Source organism: Pseudophryne corroboree, chromosome 1 (assembly GCF_028390025.1).
Source record: "Pseudophryne corroboree isolate aPseCor3 chromosome 1, aPseCor3.hap2, whole genome shotgun sequence".
Classification (NCBI taxonomy): domain Eukaryota; kingdom Metazoa; phylum Chordata; class Amphibia; order Anura; family Myobatrachidae; genus Pseudophryne; species Pseudophryne corroboree.
The window spans coordinates 113083274-113101639 of NC_086444.1; the positions used below are offsets into that span (position 1 = coordinate 113083274).

General features: G+C 46.1%; 1 protein-coding gene and 1 long non-coding RNA gene across 2 annotated transcripts in view; one reads left to right on the forward strand and one right to left on the reverse strand.

Moving 5' to 3' along the window:
* The window catches only part of NDUFS4 (NADH:ubiquinone oxidoreductase subunit S4), a 299270-nt gene extending 282061 nt beyond the window's left edge, over window positions 1-17209 (reverse strand). Inside the window, exon 1 of the mRNA XM_063962020.1 lies at window positions 17125-17209. Coding sequence (XP_063818090.1) covers window positions 17125-17204 — 80 coding nt within the window. The 5' untranslated portion in view covers window positions 17205-17209. The remainder of the gene's footprint in view (window positions 1-17124) is intronic.
* Window positions 17210-17315: 106 nt separating this feature from the next.
* Window positions 17316-18366, forward strand: part of LOC135056624 (uncharacterized) — a 57990-nt gene continuing 56939 nt past the window's right edge. The window contains exon 1 of the long non-coding RNA XR_010244036.1: window positions 17316-17404. This is a non-coding gene — a long non-coding RNA (uncharacterized LOC135056624). The remainder of the gene's footprint in view (window positions 17405-18366) is intronic.

The window sequence follows — 18366 nt, forward strand, 5'->3', positions numbered from 1 at the left end:
TATGTGTCATAAAATGCTATAATCCCCCATTCTAGTATGAGCCATATATTTTGTCCCACCTAGCATCTACTACGATTGCTGACACAATGGGAACAATTATACCGGGGGAGCAGAATAAGAGATGGCTGTCCAGTGCATTGGCCCACACTAAACTTTCTGCGATTCTGTAGAAAAAAAAACTAATTGATGCATCAATAAGCAGGACACTATTAGATGTACCTCTAGTGTATTATAGCTGCAAAAGGAGTAGTCTCTAACCCTGCAACATCAGCAAAGTCCGCTACCAAGACATCAGTACAGAATGTTGACTTGAGTGTCTCAGCGAACGGCTTTGGCAGATCTTTCAATTAGCCAATCTAGAAGAAAACCAAGTCCAACTTTTATTGCTCTGAACTTAATCGAAGTTGTGGGCTACAATAAAAAATAACTTTCTGGTAATATTACGAGACAATCTCCCTTCAAAAAATTCTCAATGACAACGTAACCATGAGCAACAAGAAACAGATATTATGGAGTAAATTTACTGAAGCTTCTAAAACAGAGAATTGGTGGTGATGTTGCCCATAGCAACCAATCAGATGCTGTCTACCATTTTCTAAAAGGCAATAGAAAATTGAGACCGCATCTGCACAATGGTTGCTATGGGAATCATGACTAATTTTCTGTTTTAGAAGCTTTAGTAAATTTACTCATACAAGTCTTCAATAAACACCATGGTGGGGATTAAATTCTGAGCAGTGTGTAGGAAATTGGGTAGTGCAAACTAAAGTCATCACCGCAACATTCTGCAAATCAATTCCAAATATCCCAATTATCACATCAAATACTGTTTATTTGCTTTTGCACCACCTTCGCAGTGTAGGGTTGGGGCTGAGAGACTGGCGCTGGGGATCCCGGCAGCAGAATGCCAGCATGGGGGGCAAGCGAAAGGAAGCCCCTTACGGGCTCAGTGGCTCGTCACAGGATCTATTCCCACTCTATGGGTTTCATGGACACCCACGAGTGGGAATAGTGCCTGTGGGTCAGCATTCTGTATGCCGGCATTTTGATTGTGCGGGATCCCGGTGTTGGCATGGTGATCACCAGAATCTCGAGTGCCGGTGACCGGATGCCACAGCGGAAATGGTAGGGAATGTCCTTATTTGTTTTTTTTTCTGCAAACATTTTACAAACTTGCATAACACCGCTGAAAAAACACATGAAACACATTTTTGTGCACCCAAAAATGCTTAAAGACTAAGTTTGCAGAAAAATACTGTCTGGCTAATATGTTTCTACCATTTAAAAATAAATACATAAAAAATAAATGACAAAAAAAATCTGAAAAAAAAAAAAAACAACCTTTGGACACCTTTTCAGAATATACAATACTAGAACCAAAAACCATGGCATAAATGTAATGCAGGAACTGAATGTGTGAAATATTATAAAATGGCTAAGTCTCTTTGTGTGAAGCCACCACTCCGTGGAGAGCACATAACAGAGGCTGCAATACACATGTATGGACTACATGTGACGTTATAGCAGTATGAGCCCGATTTAAAGGTGCACACAAATCATGCCCAGCTGCGTTTATGCAAGGAATTACAGTTCTTCCATGCGATGGACTGAGAAAACCCTGCAGCGCTCACTTTGCGTATCTGAGCAATGCTTAACTGCACTGGACGATCCGATCACTCCACCATCGCTCACAGAATCAACCCCACAAGCATCCTCTGCCTGGCGCACAGCCTTGCTTGTAACTTTCGGAACATATGACTACCGTGACTGTGGTGCCGTAAAAGATCGCAGCCATATGCCGAAACACACCTTTGACACTCCCATCACACCTCCTCTTTTCACAATCATTTCATGTCACCTCCCAGTCTTCACCCTGAAATGCCCATAGATCCCAGATGCATAGCAATGGCATACACAAATGTTTACACCATCGCACACTTCGGGTCATGCATGCGCAATAAGCGTTTCCTGGACTTTTCATAAATGCTCAGTAGCAAATAATTGCTGAAGTACGCCAACATCAGCACTCGGTGCACCTCTGTGATTGTACGGTTTCTCCAGGAAGAGAATAGGAGTGTTCATAAGAGGCAGGTCTTTTTCGTGGTGTTCACCCCCCCCCCCGCCCCCCACACACACCACCGTTTGCCTCATGGTGCAACCAGCTTTGGGGAATTTCTGGGGAAACCACTGTTCTTTTCCAGTGGGACAACAGATATCTTCTAACTGCACTCCCTAAAAATTGCCTATACCTATACATCAATTCAATTTGAAGCTTTCTCAAGGGACCTTCTACATACTTTCAACACCAATTCCTTAAACATCACTACTTAATGCCAAAAGGATAAAGGAGGTTCTATTTTCACTTACTGACCATATGGTCTACTCCAATCTTTTCCCCACTAATACCCCTTTCACATCTCCAATGCTGTATCCCACTCGGAAATTGGAAACTGGTCCTTCCAAGGTGGGATCCGGCATTGGTCCCTAACATCAGGGTTCCTGACACAGCAATATGTCGGGTCGGGTTGCCATAGCGGCGGGGGGGCGGAGGCGGTGCTGGGAGATGATCTCATCTCCACGCCGCCTTTCCCTATGTAGTGAACGACCCGGGAACCCATTCACACTGCCACTGACCCGGTATTCAACCCGGGATTAAACCCTTCTTATAACCTGGGATAAATTACCAGGGCAGGCGACCCGGAAATTCTCCATGGGCGCTTTCACATTGCACAGTGACCCGTGTCGACCGGGTTATTTTTGCGATGTGAAATGGGTATAAGAGAAACCCTGACATTTTCACAGAAATTCAAACACGAGAGGCCGGATGTGATGCCGTCTGAATTGGCCAGAGGTGCGGGTTGCCGGCAGACGTTTTTTTAAAGCAGCAGTCATTTACAAGGCAAAACCATGGCGTGTAAATGATTGCTTAAAAAAAAAAAACATCCGAGTCCGGCCGGCAACCCGCATGTTTGGCGAACTCGAACTATTACATCCTGCCCCTGGTTTAGCAGGACTTCTAACTCTGCTCAGAGTCAGAAAAGGATTTGTATGGCTAACTAGCGAAGCCAAGAGCATCTAGTTCAGTGTTCAATCACAACATCCATTTCCTTATGAACCAATTATTGATTATTCTCTTCACCGCACACATTAATACAGCTTAAAACGGACTACATAGAAATGATACTGCCAGAGACCATGATTTGATTCCCAACGTCAGATCACTCTTCTCTGTGTCCTGCGCCCCAAACCTGTTATTATAAACTGAAATGGGCAGGGAAACAGAGTCTGGACAAAAAAATGTTTACAGCACTCTGTAAAACTGTATGCAGAAAAATAATGAGAATTACAAAAATAGTTAAACAAAACACCACAAAATTCTTGTCACGTATCCAGGATTGGTGTTATGACACAAAATGGTGTCCCAATGCACTCGGCAGAAATCACAAATGATAAACAATGATGTTCTAAGCGGTCCTGAATGACCCCGCACCAAATCCCAACGCAAGACTATCTCTATGTGAACTCTATTACGCCGTTCAAATAACATTCTCTATTTTCTGCTGCGTTCAAGAAAGAAAATGTTTTTAATGAAAGTGTTTACAATTATAAAAAGCATTTCTAAGAAATCTCCTTGGAGGGTCGTTTCTTCAGCTACCTCACTCACAAAAACTGTTGAACTAGGGAATCGGTGCTTGTCTTAATCCAAGGATTGGGAGCATCATGACGCAAAGTCACTATTCGACCACTCCTCCCCTTATTGACTGACTGCAAACAAACAGTTGGAGACCACTGGGGCTGGAGGCTGCAAACACTACAGTGATATCCATGCAGCCACTCTCAAGCCAATAAGCTCTTGCACTTTCTGCCTTTCACTTAAGTTACCCAGCAGGTGACTGGGTCACAGAGACTTAAGAGGCTTGTTCCTGCCAATCAAATACTACATCTCTGATAGATAATACAATTGTGAAGGATTTTCATTTCAAAACAAATACAGTATTTACAATTTCTAAAGACGCTATTTGAGGTCATCCAAGTAGCGCACCTATACCAGATGCAGTTTTGATTATGCTTTTCTGAATTGTGCTAGGTTTGATACACAAACACAAATTCAAAGTAGTTATTTATATTAGGTCTTTAAAATATAGACTGAGTGCAAGTAAAGCAGTGTTTCTCAACATCGGCCCTCAAGGCACACTAATACCCCTTTCAGATGTAAGTGATATCCCAGGATCTTCACGAGGCACGGCGAGTCAACCCTGAATTCAGCTCATGTCTGAAAGGGTCTGACCCCAGGTTGACAGTCCCAGGTACACAAGCCTGCAACCCACCAGGATTATTCTCGGGACTTGCAACCTGCGTCAGTGCTCGGCTCATGCCTGTATTGTGCAACACAAGTTTGTAGATCTGGGTTACACCTAGAATGAGCTGCTTAGCTGTCCGGGGCTGTCTAGAGGAGGGCAGGCTTTCCTCCTGACAATAGATGTCAGAGCCTTAGCCAATCAGGGAACACGGTGGCGAGAGAGAGAGAAAGTGCAGGCCTGGACCAGCAACACTCCTCACCCACTGACTCCCCGCTGCCCCGGGCACCTCGTCTCACAGGCCCGACTTACTAAAGGCATTGGGTGCTGAGCTGTGTACTGATGTCTGGTGGCTGGAGAAGGGGCGTGTGATTGCTATGTATGTGTATGAGCGTGACATGACAGCAGCCTGGTAGCTCTGGCTTGTAGAATGCCAGGGCAGACACAACTAATGTGTGAAAGGGGTCGACCCATCAAATACACAGCTCTGCAGTGCAGTGTGAAAGCGGTTCTCAGACCTGGGACCCGGGTTGAAGCCGTTTTGATAGTCCCCAGTTGGAGAAGTGTATTTGCCAGGGCGTATTTCTAAAAGGGGTATCACAAGTCCAGGTTGTAGTGATATCAATGCTTGAGCACAGATGATTAAATCACAGCAACTAATTAAGTCACCTGTGCTCAAGTACGGCTATCCTTAAAACCTGGACTGTCCGTGTGCCATTGAGGACCGTGGTTGAGAACCCCTAAATTACAAGGTCTCCATCACAGCACCCTTCTCATTTCTGAACCATTCATACGGCACCACTCTTATTTTTGAACCAATCATTTTGGCCAGGGGGAGGTATTCTGCGCAAGTCTCAAATTTTTAAAGGGGAAATGCAAAGTAATTTCAAACTGCATGCATATATTATATATCGCGGCTTTATGAATGGTGAGCGACAGTTTCTACATTGGTAGATGTAAAACTAGTGTAGCTGTAGGGCGAGATCCCTCTCAGATCTCATCTGTCTTAAAAAAACAGAGAGATCCCATGTTACCTGGATCTGTTACACCAACTACTGTAGGTCGATACCCATCATGCTTTTTTGGTAGTTATTCATAGGGTTAGCCACTAGCAGAGGGTTATGGTTAGGCACTAGGGGGGTTGTTAGCCATAGCCGCCACCCCGAGAGATTTAGGGGAGGGTAGAAATACTTACCCCATCTGCAGTCGGGATCTTCATTTTCGGGATGCCGGTGTTGGTCATGTGACCGCTGGCATCCCGACTGCCGGTAATAAATACCGAACCCGTAATAAAGGCCATCATGACATCCCTTTGCTCTCATGATTAATTTAAGCCAATAAATTAAGCCAAACTGAACATTATGTTAGGAGAACAATTAAAAAAGTATCATTTAAGGAAAAGGGTTTGTTCTAAAATGGTGGAGGGGAGGGCGAGCAGTAATAGATGGGTGTCCGTGGCATTCATGCGCAAATGGAACAATAACTGATCTGCTCGGGCGCAGGGCAACCAAAAAAAGTTTACTAAACCACGCAACAGCCCACAAGAGACCTCCCCTCAATCAGTACTAATATATTATTATGCCACACAAAGGCTTTAACAACATACCCTGTCCAGCCCACCACTATCAACCCGTACCTTTTATTCAACGGGTAACAAAATGCAGCTTCAGGCGAGTAAAGCACTGCAAATAAATAATAATAAGAAGAGAACAGCAGCTAAAGCTTCAGAATAACTTTCTAAAAATAAATACAACATTCGTCCACATTTTTTAGAATAACAAAGTCAATGGATTCTACTACTGGTGTCTTATGTGTAAGAAAGTGTAAAAGAAAAAAAAATGGATTATACAACACGCATACTACAAATGGGATATATTTATACAATACTGAAATAACTATATTATTGAAATCTTTACTTTTTAAAGCCCATGCACATAAGATAGTATTGTACACTGAGGGGCTCATGATATGAATTAAATACAACTTACATAAAACAGGAGCTAAAGGACTCAATGAACAGTTAGACACACCAGTAAACTGCACAGAAAAAAAAACACAGGTCACACGGAAAGATGTAACATACTGTATACTTATATTTGGGGAGCAGTGATGTCGATACAAACAAATATGATTTTCACAGTAAATTACAAAGAGTTTGTTAGTCATTAAGAAGTCATTAAGAAGTTCCATTATCTTCTATAGTCCACGGATCTCTGAGGTCTCTTCTAATAACTATAATATTAATCTGCAGTAACAGCCTGATTCAGACTCGGACGTTGGACAGAATTGGTCTCAGGTGTTAATGGTCAATGGAAGCAGATTCACGGGCCTGGGTAGTTGCAGTGGCCATTCTGAGCAACCTTAGAGGTTTCTTAGAGGTCCGATGTTTGCCACAATGGTGAGCCGATGCTGCAGTCTTCAGACACATTCAGCAGATCTGAGAAGTCGGCATTAACATAACATCTCAGATCCACAGCTACCAAAGACGCAGCACCAACACCACTTTTGTCCATCTCTGAATCAGTTTTGTCAGATTTCTGCTCTGCTAAAGCTGGGTCATCTGTAAGAGCTGTGATCGGAAGGCAGACACATCTGAGACCAGCTCAGCTGCAGAACGGTATGCCACACAAGCTCACATTATACGTGTTGAAGCGCATTAAAAAAAGTTACAAAAGTCACTACTGAGTTCCAAACTGCTTCTGGAAGATACATCAGCACAAGAACTGCTCATCAGGAGCTACAGCATGGTTTTCCATATCCAAGTAGCAGCATATAAGCCACAGATCATGAGCTACTGTATGCCAAATATCAACTGGAGTGGTGCAAAGCAAACACTCATTGTACTCAGTAGCAGTGTTAATGTGTTCCCGGGAGGAACGATTCATACTTCTCCATTCGGAAGTCTGATGGGCAAACCTGAATTTGGTGGATGCCGGAAGAAAACGTCATGCCCAAATGAATACTGCCAACTGTAAAGTATGGTGTAAGAAGAATACAGACTGCTTTCCAAGGTTTAACATGGGCCTTGTACAAGAAATATATATGTCTGTGATCCTGCGCTGCAATTTTAAAGCTGCCGTTTAAAATCGATGGGATTTACCCTCCAAAATCCCCACACACATATACAACGAATACAAAGGATAAAGAGGAAAGAATCCTTGAAACGCGTTGAAGTTATCCATGCTGTGACGAACATTTATCTTCCATGGGACATTCTTGCTGCAGCTTTCATTTTTGTGTTATTTTATGCACGTTGGTTTGACTGCTTCCTACCCACTGCATATGGGGATCGTTTGAAAGATACCTTTCAGTGCACTCGGGACTGAAACCAAATGTAAGTGTTATTCTATACGACCGCTGTGTGTGATAGGATCAACTTCATCTAGACCTGTTTAAAGATACCCTTATAGGAACGCGAGGTTGAACTGCTATGTAAGTGTCTTTTCAACCCCACGTTAACACTTGGGCACCGATCTGGAGGAAGCTATAAAAGTTTGAAGTGGACTTCCAATGTTTTAAAGTTTTAATACTTTAAAGAGCGCCTGTTTTTTAATCATCTTTGTATTCGTTAACCTGGGCCTTGTCCAATGAAAGGAGATCTTAATGCCACAGCATACAATGACAGTTTATAGAACGGTGTGTTTCCAACTTTGTGGAAGCAGCTGAAAGACACGCTCATGTTTCAGCATGACAATACCTCCATGCACAAAGTTTGTTGTGATGAAGTGGGATGCTGACTGTGAACCAGACCGTCCATCATCAGTGCCCAACATCGCTAAAGCTCTCCTGACTGTATGGACGGCAAATGCCTACAGCCATGTTCCAAAATCTAGTGAAAGGACTGAACCAACTTTTTATTAAAATGTCCATAGTTTGGAAATGAGAAGTCTATGGGTGTGCCGTTCACATACGGTTAAGGAGCCCATACACTAGTGCGATTTTGCCCGATTTCATCCTATTCAAACGTTTCGGGCTGATAAATTGGATGAAAACGGGCCAATCGCATGTGCTTTACCTCCGATCCGATGCGTGTCCGATGCATGGTCCCGTGAGCATCGGATCAGAGCCCCTAGATCGGAAGTACTGCACTATATGTCGGATCCAGCAGGCATTGCTGGGTTCGCATACGATACATCATATGCAAAAGGACTGCATACAATGTATCGGATGCTATTCTGCCGCCCGGGAAGCTGCCGGGCGGTTCAAGGGAAATCTTATGCGACTTCTCCCTCGGAGAAATCACATAAGTGTATGGGCACTCCTTGCTATCGTAGCAGTTGGGTGCCAGAAATTGCTTGTATAACAGTCCATGAATAAACAACACTCCACCATGTATCAAGTGCACAAACCCATTGGTTTATTAAATTTACAACATTTCAGACCACACCAGTTCTTTATCAAACAGACGGAAAAAAAAAAAAGTCTGGTTTTGTCCAAAAAGTTGCAAACTTAAACCAATGGGTTTGTGCGCTTGATCCAGGGTGAAGTGCTGTTTATTCACAAACTTTTGTGGCAAATTTATTGACAACTGCAATTTCTGCAATAATCACAATTTCTTTAGCGATGACTATCGCAACCATAAGACATTTTTGAAGCCAATGTATTAAAATAAAAAAAATAAAAAAACATGCAGGGACATGGTGTCCAACAGGAGTCCGTCAATGCAAAGTTCTGAAAGTAAACTGATCTCTCGCACGATCACCTTATTTCTGGGTTTGGAGGCGGCACTCTCCATCGGACTGCGCACAGGCATGCAGCAATTAGCGGTGCGGGATCCGTTTCCTCATTGGCTAAAGACGGCGTTCAATATCGGGAACTAGCTCCATAAAGTTATGGGGGCATTTTTTTTCAATCAAAGTACTGTAAAGAAATATACCCCAAAGAATGGAGTACCCCCAACTGCAGCTGCTGTCATAGAACACCTCAGTGGCTTCCTATGCTCATCTCCCCCTATGCGTGCGTGCGCGCACACACATACATACATACATACATACATACATACATACATACGTGGCCAAAATTGCAGACAATTTTAGCAATTTTAATGATTTTCAACTGTGAATGTTAATAAAAACTCTTTCACTTCAGAGTACAATGATTCATATATCAAATGAATTCAGCATTACATTTCCTTTCAACACAATAAACATAGGTCAAATATTTGCATTACAAGGGAAGTTATGCTACTTTCAGTCAGACAAAAAAGCACAGATGCGTGAGATTCAAGAAGCGGATTGTAGTAACAGCTCCTAACAGCCAATCGGAATAGTCGTTCTGAGGACCAATCAGCTGTCGTTTATGAGCAAGTGCATGGTCATGTTCAAAGGTGGGAAAGGTCAGTTTAGCCGTTTCATTTTGCAAAATAAAGTTGGTTACTGAAGTGCAATAACAGTAGGATGTTTGTGTGTATTGTTTAGTGCTATTGACGGTGTTAAAAATAAATACAACAAAGTCGTCCAGGCAAAGTGGTGTCTGGTCACCCAGGAAGAGAGCCAGGATTGTGGTGTTACAAGAAAACGGTATTTCGTATGCAGCAATTGCGAGAGAAGTTGGCGGGAATGTGACATCAGGAGACAAAAGTTTTGTTTACGCTATCAGGAAACACAATCTATACAAAACAAAGAAGGAAAAGGCCAGAAAAAGTGCACAACAGCTGTCGATGATGGGAGAATAAAACAAATTTGCGTCAGGGACAGATGGATGTCATCTGCAGCCATCAGCAGTGAACTGAGTGCAACTGGTGTTTTTGTCAGTGCAAGAACGGTACGGAGAAGACTAACGTAGGTTGGCCTAAAAGGTAGGATTCCCCTTAAAAAGCCATTCCTGAATAAAACGCAGCGGCAGAAACGAATACAGTGGGCAAAAGAACACATTGCATGGACAGAAGGTCAGTGGAAACAAGTGATATGGAGTGACGAAACTAAGATATTGATATTTGGTAGTGATGGGAAAAAAATAAGATTTTACTTACCGATAAATCTATTTCTCGGAGTCCGTAGTGGATGCTGGGGTTCCTGAAAGGACCATGGGGAATAGCGGCTCCGCAGGAGACAGGGCACAAAAAGTAAAGCTTTTCCAGATCAGGTGGTGTGCACTGGCTCCTCCCCCTATGACCCTCCTCCAGACTCCAGTTAGGTACTGTGCCCGGACGAGCGTACACAATAAGGGAGGATTTTGAATCCCGGGTAAGACTCATACCAGCCACACCAATCACACCGTACAACTTGTGATCTAAACCCAGTTAACAGTATGATAACAGCGGAGCCTCTGAAAGATGGCTTCCTTCAACAATAACCCGAATTAGTTAACAATAACTATGTACAATTATTGCAGATAATCCGCACTTGGGATGGGCGCCCAGCATCCACTACGGACTCCGAGAAATAGATTTATCGGTAAGTAAAATCTTATTTTCTCTATCGTCCTAGTGGATGCTGGGGTTCCTGAAAGGACCATGGGGATTATACCAAAGCTCCCAAACGGGCGGGAGAGTGCGGATGACTCTGCAGCACCGAATGAGAGAACTCCAGGTCCTCCTTAGCCAGAGTATCAAATTTGTAAAATTTTACAAACGTGTTCTCCCCTGACCACGTAGCTGCTCGGCAAAGTTGTAATGCCGAGACCCCTCGGGCAGCCGCCCAAGATGAGCCCACCTTCCTTGTGGAGTGGGCCTTTACTGATTTAGGCTGTGGCAGGCCTGCCACAGAATGTGCAAGTTGGATTGTGCTACAGATCCAACGAGCAATCGTCTGCTTAGACGCAGGAGCACCCATCTTGTTGGGTGCATACAATATAAACAACGAGTCAGATTTTCTGACTCCAGCTGTCCTTGCAATATATATTTTTAATGCTCTGACAACGTCCAGTAACTTGGAGTCCTCCAAGTCACTTGTAGCCGCAGGCACTACAATAGGCTGGTTCAGATGAAATGCTGACACCACCTTAGGGAGAAAATGCGGACGAGTCCGCAGTTCTGCCCTGTCCGAATGGAAAATCAGATATGGGCTTTTGTAAGATAAAGCTGCCAGTTCTGACACTCTCCTGGCCGAAGCCAGGGCTAGAAGCATGGTCACTTTCCATGTGAGATATTTCAAATCCACCTTCTTTAGTGGTTCAAACCAATGAGATTTTAGAAAGTCCAAAACCACATTGAGATCCCACGGTGCCACTGGAGGCACCACAGGAGGCTGTATATGTAGCACTCCCTTAACAAAGGTCTGGACTTCAGGGACTGAAGCCAATTCTTTTTGAAAGAAAATCGACAGGGCCGAAATTTGAACCTTAATAGATCCCAATTTGAGACCCATAGACAATCCTGATTGCAGGAAATGTAGGAATCGACCCAGTTGAAATTCCTCCGTCGGAGCACTCCGATCTTCGCACCACGCAACATATTTTCGCCAAATTCGGTGATAATGTTGCACGGTTACTTCCTTCCTTGCTTTAATCAAAGTAGGAATGACTTCTTCCGGCATGCCTTTTTCCTTTAGGATCCGGCGTTCAACCGCCATGCCGTCAAACGCAGCCGCGGTAAGTCTTGAAACAGACAGGGACCCTGCTGAAGCAAGTCCCTCCTTAGAGGTAGAGGCCACGGATCTTCCGTGATCATCTCTTGAAGTTCCGGGTACCAAGTCCTTCTTGGCCAATCCGGAACCACTAGTATCGTCCTTACGCCTCTTTGCCGTATAATTCTCAATACTTTTGGTATGAGAGGCAGAGGAGGAAACACATACACCGACTGGTACACCCAAGGCGTTACCAGCGCGTCCACAGCTATTGCCTGCGGATCTCTTGACCTGGCGCAATACCTGTCCAGTTTTTTGTTGAGGCGAGACGCCATCATGTCCACCATTGGTCTTTCCCAACGGGTTACCAGCAAGTGGAAGACTTCTGGATGAAGTCCCCACTCTCCCGGGTGAAGATCGTGTCTGCTGAGGAAGTCTGCTTCCCAGTTGTCCACTCCCGGGATGAACACTGCTGACAGTGCTATCACATGATTCTCTGCCCAGCGAAGAATCCTTGCAGCTTCTGCCATTGCACTCCTGCTTCTTGTGCCGCCCTGTCTGTTCACATGGGCGACTGCCGTGATGTTGTCCGACTGGATCAACACCGGTTTTCCCTGAAGCAGAGGTTCTGCCTGGCTTAGAGCATTGTATATTGCTCTTAGTTCCAGAATGTTTATGTGAAGAGACGTTTCCAGGCTCGTCCATACTCCCTGGAAGTTTCTTCCTTGTGTGACTGCTCCCCAGCCTCTCAGGCTGGCGTCCGTGGTCACCAGGATCCAATCCTGTATGCCGAATCTGCGGCCCTCCAATAGATGAGCACTCTGCAACCACCACAGAAGAGACACCCTTGTCCTTGGAGACAGGGTTATCCGCAGGTGCATCTGAAGATGCGACCCTGACCATTTGTCCAACAGATCCCTTTGGAAAATTCTTGCGTGGAATCTGCCGAATGGAATTGCTTCGTAAGAAGCCACCATTTTTCCCAGGACTCTTGTGCATTGATGTACAGACACCTTTCCTGGTTTTAGGAGGTTCCTGACAAGCTCGGATAACTCCTTGGCTTTTTCCTCCGGGAGAAAAACCTTTTTCTGAACCGTGTCCAGAATCATCCCTAGGAACAGCAGACGAGTTGTCGGCATTAACTGGGATTTTGGAATATTCAGAATCCACCCGTGCTGTTTTAGCACTTCTTGCGACAGTGCTAATCCCATCTCTAGCTGTTCTCTGGACCTTGCCCTTATTAGGAGATCGTCCAAGTATGGGATAATTAATATGCCTTTTCTTCGAAGAAGAATCATCATCTCGGCCATTACCTTTGTAAAGACCCGAGGTGCCGTGGACAATCCGAACGGCAGCGTCTGAAACTGATAGTGACAGTTTTGTACAACGAACCTGAGGTACCCCTGGTGTGAGGGGTAAATTGGAACGTGGAGATACGCATCCTTGATGTCCAAGGATACCATAAAGTCCCCCTCTTCCAGGTTCGCTATCACTGCTCTGAGTGACTCCATCTTGAACTTCTTTATGTACAGGTTCAAGGACTTCAGATTTAGAATAGGCCTTACCGAGCCATCCGGCTTCGGTACCACAAAAAGAGTGGAATAATACCCCTTCCCTTGTTGTAGAAGAGGTACCTTGACTATCACCTGCTGAGAGTACAGCTTGTGAATGGCTTCCAAAACCGTCTCCCTTTCGGAGGGGGACGTTGGTAAAGCAGACTTCAGGAAACGGCGAGGTGGATCTGTCTCTAATTCCAACCTGTACCCCTGAGATATTATCTGCAGGATCCAGGGATCTACCTGCGAGTGAGCCCACTGCGCGCTGTAATTTTTGAGACGACCACCCACCGTCCCCGAGTCCGCTTGAGAAGCCCCAGCGTCATGCTGAGGCTTTTGTAGAAGCCGGGGAAGGCTTCTGTTCCTGGGAAGGAGCTGCCTGTTGCTGTCTCTTCCCTCGACCTCTGCCTCGTGGCAGATATGAATAGCCCTTTGCTCTCTTATTTTTAAAGGAACGAAAGGGCTGCGGTTGAAAAGTCGGTGCCTTTTTCTGTTGGGGAGTGACTTGAGGTAGAAAGGTGGATTTCCCGGCTGTAGCCGTGGCCACCAAATCTGATAGACCGACTCCAAATAACTCCTCCCCTTTATACGGCAAAACTTCCATATGTCGTTTTGAATCCGCATCGCCTGTCCACTGTCGCGTCCATAAAGCTCTTCTGGCCGAAATGGACATAGCACTTACCCGTGATGCCAGTGTGCAGATATCCCTCTGTGCATCACGCATATAAAGAAATGCATCCTTTATTTGTTCTAACGACAGTAAAATATTGTCCCTGTCCAGGGTATCAATATTTTCAATCAGGGACTCTGACCAAACTACCCCAGCACTGCACATCCAGGCAGTCGCTATAGCTGGTCGTAGTATAACACCTGCATGTGTGTATATACTTTTTTGGATATTTTCCATCCTCCTATCTGATGGATCTTTAAGTGCGGCCGTCTCAGGAGAGGGTAACGCCACTTGTTTAGATAAGCGTGTTAGCGCCTTGTCCACCCTAGGAGGTGTTTCCCAGCGCTCCCTAACCTCTGGCGGGAAAGGGTATAATGCCAATAATTTCTTTGAAATTATCAGCTTTTTATCAGGGGCAACCCACGCTTCATTACACACGTCATTTAATTCTTCTGATTCAGGAAAAACTATAGGTAGTTTTTTCACACCCCACATAATACCCTGTTTAGTGGTACCTGTAGTATCAGCTAAATGTAACGCCTCCTTCATTGCCAAAATCATATAACGTGTGGCCCTACTGGAAAATACGGTTGATTCGTCACCGTCACCACTGGAGTCAGTGCCTGTGTCTGGGTCTGTGTCGACCGACTGAGGCAAAGGGCGTTTCGCAGCCCTTGACGGTGTTTGAGTCGCCTGGACAGGCACTAATTGATTGTCCGGCCGTCTCATGTCGTCAAACGACTGCTTTAGCGTGTTGACACTATCCCGTAGTTCCATAAATAAAGGCATCCATTCTGGTGTCGACTCCCTAGGGGGTGACATCCTCATATTTGGCAATTGCTCCGCCTCCACACCAATATCGTCCTCATACATGTCGACACACACGTACCGACACACAGCAGACACACAGGGAATGCTCCTAACGAAGACAGGACCCACTAGCCCTTTGGGGAGACAGAGGGAGAGTTTGCCAGCACACACCAAAAGCGCTATATATAACAGGGATAGCCTTATAATAAGTGCTCCCTTATAGCTGCTTTATATATATCAAAATATCGCCATAAATTTGCCCCCCCTCTCTGTTTTACCCTGTTTCTGTAGTGCAGTGCAGGGGAGAGACCTGGGAGCAGTCCTGACCAGCGGAGCTGTGAGAGGAAATGGCGCCGTGTGCTGAGGAGATAGGCCCCGCCCCTTTTCCGGCGGGCTCGTCTCCCGCTATTTAGTGAATCCAGGCAGGGGTTAAATATCTCCATATAGCCTCTGGGGGCTATATGTGAGGTATTTTTAGCCTTTATATAGGTTACATTTGCCTCCCAGGGCGCCCCCCCCCAGCGCCCTGCACCCTCAGTGACTGCGTGTGAAGTGTGCTGAGAGGAAAATGGCGCACAGCTGCAGTGCTGTGCGCTACCTTTAGAAGACTGCAGGAGTCTTCAGCCGCCGATTCTGGACCTCTTCTGACTTCAGCATCTGCAAGGGGGCCGGCGGCGCGGCTCCGGTGACCATCCAGGCTGTACCTGTGATCGTCCCTCTGGAGCTGATGTCCAGTAGCCAAGAAGCCAATCCATCCTGCACGCAGGTGAGTTCACTTCTTCTCCCCTCAGTCCCTCGTTGCAGTGATCCTGTTGCCAGCAGGACTCACTGTAAAATAAAAAACCTAAGCTAAACTTTTCTAAGCAGCTCTTTAGGAGAGCCACCTAGATTGCACCCTTCTCGGCCGGGCACAAAAATCTAACTGGAGTCTGGAGGAGGGTCATAGGGGGAGGAGCCAGTGCACACCACCTGATCTGGAAAAGCTTTACTTTTTGTGCCCTGTCTCCTGCGGAGCCGCTATTCCCCATGGTCCTTTCAGGAACCCCAGCATCCACTAGGACGATAGAGAAATATGGGTGATGTCACATCAGGGAAGAGGTACATCCAGATTGCATTCAAGCGACAACAAACAATCCTACAAGTGTAGCCTGTATGACAGCAGATGCTGTAGGCCACATTTATGTCATAGCTGGCACACTGAACAGCAGAAAGTACACTGACACCAACCTACAACGAAAACTTCTACCATGGATCTTTTTCCAGATAATGCCCCATTTTTTTACAGCAGGATTCAGCTCCCTGCTACACTGCACGGATATGCAAACAGTGGTTCACGGAGAATGACATTATAGGTGCTGGGATGGTCAGGACACAGCCCAGACCTGAACCCCATAGAACATTTGTGGTTCCGTTTGAAAAAAACTGGTATATCTGAGGCGTCCATCCAATAAAAGAATTAATTGAGGCGTCCATCCAATAAAAGAATTAAGTGAGGCATCCATCCAATAAAATAATTAATTGAGGCTATAGTTGTCTCATGGCACCACATAATAAAGAAGGAAGAGCTCCTAACATTGGTTGGTTCACTGCCACGTCGCTGTGCTGCTGTCTAGAAAAATTAAAGGATACCCAACAAAATACTGATAGAACAGTGACATCATAAGTACACAGGGATTTTCCCCACACCACAAGTGTTGTTTTCACTGCATAACTTCCCTTGTGATGCAAATATTTGACCTCTAATTGTGTTGAATTCAGCAATAAATTTCCATTTATTTGATATATGAATCATTGCACTGCATGAAGTGTAACGGATTTTAAACGCATCCGAAGTTGAAAAACATTCAAATTTCAAAAAGTGTCCACAATTTTGGCCACCTCTGTACATACATACCGTACTTGCCTACCTGACCCTCTCCATGAGGGAGAAAATGCTCTGTTCCTGGACTTTCCTGGTAATGTATGATCGCCATCACCTGTGGTGAGCTAGCTAATTGATAAGAAAGGTGTTTCACCACAGGTGATGGCAATCATACATTACCAGGAAAGTCCAGGAACAGAGCATTTTCTCCCTCATGGAGAGGGTCAGGTAGGCAAGTATGGCACATACACACACAATCAGTCACTGGCACCACTGACTGTAGACTCCAGGATAGCAGATATCTGATGGTGGTGGTGGAGGTGGTAGTGTGACATGCTTGCTTGCGACATGAACTTCCCCAACCTAGCCCCGGGAGTACGCACGGCAGCGAGGCCTTAACACAAGCCGCTCGCCCCGGTGTTACCTGGTCGGGGTGAGCACGGCCACCGCCGCCTGCCTCGCCCGCAGCACCTGCTTGAGCACCGGTGACATTGAGGACGCCATCTTCCGTGTGTGAGAAGCGGCACTACGGCAGCAACCGAAGGACAAAAAGGGAACAGCGAAAGCGCAGGCGGTGACGTCACCAGGAGTCTGTTGCTGCCGGGAGCTGGTGCCTGTCACCTCCGGTCGTATACTCTAGTGGGGAAGATGCTGCTGCGCAGTGTATTCCGCCCGGCATGCCTGGGAACAGGGTCAGTAACATAGTGAGTATCGCCAGTAGCTATAATAGCGAGCACTAGTGACCCCAGGATGACACCTGCCTGCAGCTTGCATGTGTCTGCACCACTTGCTGTGTTACATGTGATTTGTAGCAACTCTCATCTGTGCTTTCCTTCTGGGGGTAATGTGAGTGACACAGAAGCTGCACATGGTGACGGTCACATAACTACATCCCCAGTGGGGGAGGTGTCAGGGCAGCCAGGACCGGGTGTATGTACTTTGTATCGGTGGGTACAATACAGTTGCTATATGGCCCCAGCTGGAGTGGGGTTAGTATAGGGGAGGGTAAGAATTTTTCCATTCATTGCTGGGACTGCGATGGTTGTCACGATCACATGCTTGTTTCCATTAGCTACTGACCTCCATTTTGGTGCAGATTCCAGCAGAGCTCACATGCGCAAGATCCGGGTTTCCGCTGCACATGAACAAGATCCGGGTGTCCGCTGCACGTGTGCAAGATCCGGGTGTCCGCTGCACGTGTGCAAGATCCGGGTGTCCGCTGCACGTGTGCAAGATCCGGGTGTCCGCTGCACGTGTGCAAGATCTGGGTGTCCGCTGCACATGCGCAAGATCTGGGTGTCCGCTGCATACGTGCAAAATCCGGGTGTCCGCTGCATACGTGCAAATTCCGGGTGTCCGCTGCACGCGCGCAAGATCCTGGTGTCCCCTGCACACTCGCAAGATCCAGGTGTCCACTGCACACGTACACGCGCGCAAGATCCAAGTGTCCGCTGCACACGCGCATGGTCCGGGTGTCCGCTGCACGTGCGCAAGATCCGGGTGTCCTCTGCACGTGCGCAAGATCTGGGTGTCCCCTGCACACATGCACAAATCCAGGTGTCTGCTGCACACACGCATGGATCGCTCTACACACGCACAAGATCCAGGTGTCCACTGCACATGAACAAGATCCAGGTGTCCGCTGAACGCGACAACAGGAAGTGCC